This window comes from Sinocyclocheilus anshuiensis, unplaced genomic scaffold, assembly GCF_001515605.1.
Source record: "Sinocyclocheilus anshuiensis isolate Anshui unplaced genomic scaffold, SAMN03320099.WGS_v1.1 scaffold628, whole genome shotgun sequence".
Lineage (NCBI taxonomy): Eukaryota > Metazoa > Chordata > Actinopteri > Cypriniformes > Cyprinidae > Sinocyclocheilus > Sinocyclocheilus anshuiensis.
Genome location: NW_015555750.1, coordinates 552,315 through 562,305, shown reverse-complemented (window position 1 = coordinate 562,305; position 9,991 = coordinate 552,315). Strand labels below are relative to the sequence as shown.

At 33.8% G+C, this 9,991-nt stretch overlaps 1 protein-coding gene across 1 annotated transcript in view; it reads right to left on the bottom strand.

Annotated features, from left to right (window-relative positions):
* Positions 1-9,991, bottom strand: part of LOC107673712 (neural cell adhesion molecule 2) — a 239,412-nt gene that overhangs the window by 47,087 nt on the left and 182,334 nt on the right. The window contains exons 4-5 of the mRNA XM_016467446.1: positions 3,640-3,783; positions 1,044-1,178 (exon numbers count right to left, since the gene is read on the bottom strand). Coding sequence (XP_016322932.1) covers positions 1,044-1,178; positions 3,640-3,783 — 279 coding nt within the window. The remainder of the gene's footprint in view (positions 1-1,043; positions 1,179-3,639; positions 3,784-9,991) is intronic.

The window sequence follows — 9,991 nt, the reverse complement described above, 5'->3', positions numbered from 1 at the left end:
TATTTAAAATAATAAAATAAATATAAAATATCTATATTTTTTACAATATATTTTATCTAATAAATGCAGCCTTGAAGAGTAGAATAGAATTCTTTCAAGAATTCTTAAATGTTATTGTATGCCATTCAAATGAATTTTACAAGAATTACCTCATTTTTTAAAAATATTTTTACTTCTACTAAATCATTTTACAAGAAATATCAGCAACAATATTGACACTTTTATGCAACACTTGAGAAATAATCTAAGCTATTCAACAAATTCCAATGCTGCTCAATTATGTGAACTAAATAAAACTCCTGCATAAGAAATAATCTCAGTTTCTTGATACAGTCATTTTCATTTCATTTCTCTTCATATCTATATTCATATACACACATCACGCAGGGGCCGGGGAAAGCTAAGCTCTCTGCAGCCGAACTCACACATTAAAGCCCCAACATTACAGATATTACAGAGATGCTGTTTAGTATGTATGGCCTAGGCATTTCAAAGTCATCTCAAAGTGTCCAGACTTTTCAACCGACAACACGCATCCAGCAAAAGCGCCTAACTTTGAAAAGATCAAAATGTCTCCTAGAGGACAAAGACATATTAATTTTGTATTCCCTATCTAACACTTATCTGACCAGGGGCTTCAGAACAGCCCTGCAGAGTGGCATTTATTTTATGTCGGTCTCTGATATATGTTGTCATGTCGGCTGGATTATCGGTCATGCCTCATTGAGCACCATGATTGGATCAGCAAGGAAAATATCAGAAGTAAACTAAACAGACACCCGTTCATGTTCACTATCATTGCATTAGACAAGGACACGCAGACGGGGTGATGTCACTGTGCCGTTTCCTTCCCATCAGACGGCACAGGGCTAATGTCATTGAGATAACGGGATGCGCGTGGCTTTCATTTGAAAGATAGGGCTGGAACGACTTTACGTTTAAAGGAACAGTTCACCAAAATGGAAATCATGAATATAATGTATTATTTAACCTGACAGATCTCAGGAATGACTACTGGATCCATCTCAGCTTCCCAAACTCACCGTTAACCACCAGGATGATGTCCCGGAAGTCGATCTCTCCCCTGGCCTCGACTCTGGCCTCGCAGCGATATACTCCTTCATCTGCTTTAGTTACTCTCTGGGCTTGCAAATTGTTGTTTTGTAGGAGCTGAAACTCTGGAGAACAAAATATTTGATGGCGTGTTAATGACAGGCTAATTTTTCCTTCAAAGGAGCTATATTTATTGCTGGCTGAAATCACATTTACATAAAACACCGATTTATTTATTTGTTTTTTTACCAGCTTGCTTGTTAACACTTGTCACCATTAAGTTGGGAAAGGGAATACTACTTTAAAATTCTTGCAGTGATCAAGGTCTCAAATCCTTTACAATAATAATACTTTAAACATTTATCCATTCCCTTTTTTTTTTTCAACAATCTTTTCCCATTTCTCAAATCAGCTCCAGAGCAGCTTGAGCTCTACAATAATTTTCAACAATTAAAGTAACAATACGTATTTATCTCATCTATTTAGCTGCAAAGTTGTGCTTTACAATGTAGGTGATAGGCAGTATATATGGCAGATTACTTACTCTCAGCATCTTCAATGATCTCCACATTGTTGTAAAACCAGGAGACCACAGGAACGGGGGAGCTGGTGACATCACAGACCACTTCAGCCACGTCACCCTGTCGAAACTCCTGAGGAGACCTCACATCTCTGAACGTCAGTTTCTCTGTGGATCAGGGAGGAGAAAAATGTTGTGAATTGCTACTAATGTACATTAGCATTCAAAAGTTTGGGATCAGTAAGACGTTTTTGAAATAAATTAATACTTCTGTTTAGCGAGGATTATTAAATCGATCAAGTTACAGTAAAGACACTTATATCGCAACTAAAGATTTCTATTTCAAATTAATGCTGTTCTTTAGAACTTTCTTTTCATCAAAGAATCCTGAAAAAAACGCATCGCAGTTTCCACAAAAGCAGCACAACCGCTTTCAACATTGATAATAATAATAAATGTTTCTTGAGCCCCAAGTCTGCAATATTTCACAATAGTACAGTTTTTGAAATAGCATAAAAGCATAAGAGACTTAAAAAAAGTAAAAATATTACTAGATACTATCTCTTCGAAGTTGTAAATAACAGATTACTGGAGTATGTTTTACAAGAAAATACAATTTCAATTTTTCAAAGTTTCAAGGTTAATTCATTATGTTATGTTTTGTAATTGTCTGTAAAATTTATTACACATTTCTGAGCAAAAATGGTTTCTACACCATTGTTTTTTTCTGTGAACATTAGGGCTGGGTAAAAAATATCGATATCTCGATTTTAATCGATTCTCGTTTTAAGAAACGATATCGATTCTTAAATCCTAAGAATCAATTAGTCTAGCCTGTTTTCAGTTAATGGACGGAACATTGAAGGGCACTTCCCATCCAATAAATCGCAAAAAGCATTGTGCTTTGGTACTTTTAATATGAAACAAAGTCTCAGATTTCAAATTGTATTTCAGTATTCAAACAATAAATGCCGTTTTGGCGCTGTTTAATGTGAAGTGACAGATCGCTGTAGCGCCTCAGATCAACAGACGCAGCAGCGCTAGGCGCACGTGAACTGGTCATCTCCTCCACATTAATACCAGTTTCAGCACAAAATAAACATGACTAAACACCCGAAGGCAAGTTAAAAGAAAGAGTACAACTTTACAATCCATATCCTGTTTCATGTAATCGTTCAATCAGTGTTTCAGCCTCGCAAAAACATCAATATAATAGCTTGTAAACAATTAATGTAACATACATTACATTTACCTCAGAAAGCATATTCAGTGACTATAAACTCGATAGTCAGCCAGAAAAATAAACTGTAGAGAGAGGAGCATTTTGCTAAATATATGCACCATATAACATTCATTATAATTTTTTACCGTTCTTTAATATTTTATTTGTTTTTATGACAGCCACTATTTAAATGTGTATATTTAAAAAAACTAACTGAAGTAATTGTAACTTAATTATTATAAAAACTTAATTAAGTGCAATTTAAGCAGTTGTCAAGCACAAATCAGTCAATTTTAACCTTCAATATTATAATGCAGTACCAACTGACTCTCCAGCATTAGTTGAGAGATTTTTTTTCCTTGAGAAAATTTGACATGTACTGTACCTGATATGTATCCAAAATAATCGATATTGAATCTAATCTAATCGAATCGCAAGCTTGTGAATGAGAATTGAATCGAGAAATTTGTTTCAAAATTCCAATTTTTCAAAGTTTCAAGGTTAATTCATTATGTTATGCTTTGTAATTGTCTGTAAAATTTATTACACATTTCTGAGCAAAAATGGTTTCTACACCATTGTTTTTTTCTGTGAACATTAGGGCTGGGTAAAAAATATCGATATCTCGATTTTAATCGATTCTCGTTTTAAGAAACGATATCGATTCTTAAATCCTAAGAATCAATTAGTCTAGCCTGTTTTCAGTTAATGGACGGAGAGCAGCTTGAGCTCTACAATAATTTTCAACAATTAAAGTAATAATACGTATTTATCTCATCTATTTAGCTGCAAAGTTGTGCTTTACAATGTAGGTGATAGGCAGTATATATGGCAGATTACTTACTCTCAGTATCTTCAATGATCTCCACATTGTTGTAAAACCAGGAGACCACAGGAACGGGGGAGCTGGTGACATCACAGACCACTTCAGCCACGTCACCCTGTCGAAACTCCTGAGGAGACCTCACATCTCTGAACGTCAGTTTCTCTGTGGATCAGGGAGGAGAAAAATGTTGTGAATTGCTACTAATGTACATTAGCATTCAAAAGTTTGGGATCAGTAAGACGTTTTTGAAATAAATTAATACTTCTGTTTAGCGAGGATTATTAAATCGATCAAGTTACAGTAAAGACACTTATATCGCAACTAAAGATTTCTATTTCAAATTAATGCTGTTCTTTAGAACTTTCTTTTCATCAAAGAATCCTGAAAAAAACGCATCGCAGTTTCCACAAAAGCAGCACAACCGTTTTCAACATTGATAATACTAATAAATGTTTCTTGAGCCCCAAGTCTGCAATATTTCACAATAGTACAGTTTTTGAAATAGCATAAAAGCATAAGAGACTTAAAAAAAGTAAAAATATTACTAGATACTATCTCTTCGAAGTTGTAAATAACAGATTACTGGAGTATGTTTTACAAGAAAATACTATTTCAATTTTTCAAAGTTTCAAGGTTAATTCATTATGTTATGTTTTGTAATTGTCTGTAAAATTTATTACACATTTCTGAGCAAAAATGGTTTCTACACCATTGTTTTTTTCTGTGAACATTAGGGCTGGGTAAAAAATATCGATATCTCGATTTTAATCGATTCACACGTGAACTGGTCATCTCCTCCACATTAATACCAGTTTCAGCACAAAATAAACATGACTAAACACCCGAAGGCAAGTTAAAAGAAAGAGTACAACTTTACAATCCATATCCTGTTTCATGTAATCGCTCAATCAGTGTTTCAGCCTCGCAAAGACATCAATATAATAGCTTGTAAACAATTCATGTAACATACATTACATTTACCTCAGAAAGCATATTCAGTGACTGTGACTATAAACTCGATAGTCAGCCAGAAAAATAAACTGTAGAGAGAGGCATTTTGCTAAAAATATGCACCATATAACATTCATTATCACTTTTTTATCGTTCTTTAATGTTTTATTTATGTTTGAATAAATCCGTCCAAGTTTTTATGACAGGCACTATTTAAATGTGTAGTGAAGTAATTGTACTTCAATTACTCCAAACTGAAGTAATTGTAACTTTAATTATTATGAAAACTTCATTAAGTGCGATTTAAGCAGTAGTACAGCACAAATCAGTCAATTTTAACCTTCAATATTATAATGCAGTACCAACTGACTCTCATGTATATTTTACCTGTTTAATGTGAAGTGACAGATCGCTGTAGCGCCTCAGATCAACAGACGCAGCAGCGCTAGGCGCACGTGAACTGGTCATCTCCTCCACATTAATACCAGTTTCAGCACAAAATAAACATGACTAAACACCCGAAGGCAAGTTAAAAGAAAGAGTACAACTTTACAATCCATATCCTGTTTCATGTAATCGTTCAATCAGTGTTTCAGCCTCGCAAAAACATCAATATAATAGCTTGTAAACAATTAATGTAACATACATTACATTTACCTCAGAAAGCATATTCAGTGACCATAAACTCGATAGTCAGCCAGAAAAATAAACTGTAGAGAGAGGAGCATTTTGCTAAATATATGCACCATATAACATTCATTATAATTTTTTACCGTTTTTTAATATTTTATTTGTTTTTATGACAGCCACTATTTAAATGTGTATATTTAAAAAAACTGAAGTAATTGTAACTTAATTATAATAAAAACTTAATTAAGTGCAATTTAAGCAGTTGTCAAGCACAAATCAGACAATTTTACCCTTCAATATTATAATGCAGTACCAACTGACTCTCCAGCATTAGTTGAGAGATTTTTTTTCCTTGAGAAAATTTGACATGTACTGTACCTGATATGTATCCAAAATAATCGATATTGAATCTAATCTAATCGAATCGCAAGCTTGTGAATGAGAATTGAATCGAGAAATTTGTTTCAAAACCCAGCCCTAGTGAACATACTCTGACACTATGCCATGGTACTTATGTAGGAGATTTCAGGCGTGGGTGACTTCAAATCTTCCTTGTGAGCAGTGTTGGGAAGGTTACTTTGGAAATGTCATAGGTTACAGATTACAAGATACCCAATGTAATAAGTAGTGTAACTATTTCAATTACTTTATTAAAGTAATGTAACTGATTACACTGGATTACTTTTCTAAAATTCTAGTGAATGTTTTTAACTGTTAATCATTTACAAACATTTAAACCAGGCAGGGTGATCCTTACAGACTTACAGTAGTGCTCACCATTTCTGTAACACAACATTACTGTCAGACATTCAAAATCATCATCACTTGAATTAAGATTATAATAATTACATTTTAAAGCACAGCCACCAAAAAAATCAGACTTTAGCACTTCCTTTTACTTTCAGATCATTCAGAGGTTAAATACAGACTTAAAATAACAACAAGAAATTGTTTTCGAAATTAAATCTTTGCATAGCTATGACAGGAAATACTGGCATCTAACAATGCCTTGGAATTTTTTTTCTCAGTAACTATAATAGATTAGTTACATTTATTTTGTAAGTAAATTATGTAACACCATTACATATCATAAAATACCCAAAATTAAAACAAGACAAACCAACATGTCTGATTAAGTTGCATGCTGTTAATTGTTCTGGATGGGGCTGTATGTTGGGTGGAATTTGTACGGATTTAACACTTGAAATCCAAGCGGTATGAAGATAAAAGAAAAAACACATGAGGGCTTTGGAGAACTAGTTCAGACCCCCCAGTGCGGAAACCAAAGAAAAATCTACGAAAAACAAGGAACGTCAACACCTACGTCTGCTTGTCATAAATCAGGTGTGCTTCCACATCGTCTCTGATTATTCACAATTCACAGCCACATTCTGACACACCAAAACCACATTTTGTTTGTGTGGGAAGCTGCTGTAAACATCTGCTACACCGCAGTATAAGAAAATGTGTCTTCAGAGGGCTGAAAGATGCAGCACACCCTCATCAGCACAGTGGCTCTGCGTATTGATCTGTGAGTCATGTCTGTTTACACATGGCTCCCACTGCTCTAAATACAACTTCTAATGGAACATAGGCAAATGCCAAGCTTGGAACAAAGTCAGCCACAGAGAAGAATGTGAAATATCTCCTAAAATTTTGCAAGGTCTACTAATTAAACACACTGAGGATTAAAATGACATTCTCATACACTTAAAAAAAAGAAAGACAGAGAATCTGGTGAACATTTCACGTAGCCTTCTTTTACCCCCGTGCTTTAAGCCTTTGAAGCCGGGCCCTTTAAAGAGAGAAATTTCCACCCTTGCAACTTTTTCTTTCTTTTTCACTTTGTCTGGACTTGGCAGCTCTCGCTTTCACTCTCGTTCTTTATTACTTTTAGTCACCTCTTCCCCATTAATTCAAGAGTTTAACAAATGAATCAATTAAGGTGTGTTTCCAAAAGGATTGGTTCACTCAGAGATTCAAATTCTGTCATTATTGTCACTCTCATGTTGTTTTAAACTTGTTTTTCTTCTGTGCAACATATAAGAAGAAATTGAGGTTTCTCTTTTCCATGCAATTACAGTGTACAGGAATTGAAGCTTTAAAACTTTAAAGAAACGGCATTATTAAAATATATGTCCATAGATCACTTGTGCATTACATTCTGCAGTTTTGAAGTCATATGACAGCTTTGTGTGATTAATAGCCATAATTTTTCTTAATGCTTTCATGAGAGATGCAGACATTTTTTATCAGTTTTTTTTAAAAATAAGATCACCAGATTTCTGTTCACAAAATCAGTCCGAATTATTGATTTATAAATAGGGCTCATGAATCTTAGTAGATCTACTGCAGAAGGGATTTAATTATTCAGTATTTTTGTCTTTTTTTTCCAAGTACAAACATTATTAAATCAAGATGCATTCACTTGAGAAGCAAAGTGATGTACAGTAAGATATTAAATCTTGTTTTCAAAATTAAGTGAGTTTAAGCTAAAATAATAAAGTATCTGTTAAAGGGGTAAGAAAAATAAACTTAATTCAAAAGGAAAACTTTTTACTGTATATTTAATAATTACATTATTTTGTTAATATAATATTAATATTTTTAATTTCTATACATTTAATGTAGATATTTTTAGAAAAATAATTAATATATTATGTAATTTTGCACTAAAAACAAGACAAAACAAAAAACACTTGTTGCATTGAATCTATTCAAAGCAGTTAGCTGGAAAATCATTGGATATTATCATTCACTGAATTTCAGTCTCATAACTATAATATGGCTTCAAAAGTCTTGAAATAAAGTGCACACATATGGAGAAAATTATGATACTTTTATAGCACTTTCACATCTTTTTTATTCCCAATTCATTATATCTGCATAAACCACAACTACTACTTTCTGTAAAAATTTCTCAATTTTGTTCCACAGAGGAAAGAAAGTTGTGAACTATTCCTTTAAGGAGCATTCATGACCACACCACAACTATTCTCCCCCGTCCGTGTTACTTTTTTCCTCTCAATAATACTAGTTATTTCTCTGTTGTGTGGCGGCAGCTGTCTCGTTGTTGGGGAATTTACATTGAGCTTTACATTAACAGATTTGTCAAACATCTTCGGATGGAACACGTCCATTTCGCCTGCATTGTGAAGCTCTCTTTGAAAGCTTTTGGATGTCCTCTATTCACAGGGAAAATCAAAACAGCTATTTCAATGGCAGCATTTCCAGTGGTGGAGGGGTTTTTGTGCTAACACACATAATGTCTTTAGCTATGTAATGGATTCCCACATAGTTGTGCCAAGATGTTGTTCCATTGTAATTTGCATCAATATACAGTAGTCTTGAATTGCTTTTATAGCCGGGATATGTAACAGCATGCTTCCTTGTAATATGCTGAATAAATCTCAATGTAAATGTATGATAATTCGAGGTAAAAGTTTGCATCAAATATAATCTCCAAAGATAACAAAAGAGGACAGATGGAGGGTTACGGAATCATTTTTTTCTTCAGGTGCAATTTTTTTCTGATATCTTTGTATTGATTTCAGCCATGGCTGAAATTGGAATGATGTGTTACTGGAGACAAACAAACTAGAGGAAATACATGTGTACCTTAGATGACAAGCTATTTCAAGACATTTCAAAACATACCATCTTAAGAAAACAGGTGAACTAAAATGCGAACATCACTGTCAGAACTTTACTTCCACACATGAAAAGCCAGCTTGTTATTTTCTCTCTTTATTTGTAAAATAGAGCAAAAAAGACAATTATCTAGGTATCTCTGGCTGGTCTCATGGCACAAATGTGAGTCTGGGCTTTGACAGTGATGGGATGTTGAAAGGGACAGCATCCCCACCGCTCAGAGACCACAGGCGTGCCAGGAAGCCTGGTATCCCCTGGGTGGATTCTGTGTGCCGAGTGCCATGAGCAGGAGAGACAAAAGCTGCTTGCTTTTCATGCTGAAGAGCCACACAGTGTTGAATCACAGGTGATTTAGTATCTACATTCTTAAAATTCTCTAACTGGTTCTGTCTCTAAGCACAAGCAATTTATAGTAAACACTGTAACATGTAACAACAATGTGAAAAGATTTGTTGTGTTCTGGTTCACTGAAGTTCAGTTCTGGCTCATGCCATTTTCTGATCCCATTATGTCTCCTCACTCTGCTAAACTTGTCAGCACATGTTTGAAAATGCATCAATTAAAGGAAAGAAAGAAAAATGCATGTCTCCAAAATGACCAGGGTGCACTTTGCTCAACAACAGAAGATGTATCTTACATATAGTACCTGAATTCAAAATAATCGTTCAAATATTTTGGGCTCAGTAAAATTTTTAATTGTTTTGTAAAAAGTCTCTTATGCTCAGAAGAGCTGCATTTATTTGATTACAAAAACAGTAAGAAGAGTACTATTGTGAAATATTATTACAATTTAAAATAACTGTTGTTATTTTAAATATATTTTAAAATGTAATTTATTCCTGTTATGGTAAAGCTGAATTTTCAGCATCATTACTCCAGTCTTCACTGTCATATGATCCTTTAGAAATCATTCTAATATGCTGATTTGCTGCTTAAGAAACATTTCTTATTATTAACAATGTTAAAAACATTAAAACAATTGCTTCTTTGATGAATAGAATGTACAAAAAACATTTATTTGATAAAAAAATATTTTGCAATCTTATAAATGTCTTTACTGTCACTTTATTAATGTGTCTTTGCCTTACACACACACACACACACGTCTCTCTCTCTCTCTCTCTCTCTCTCTCTCTCT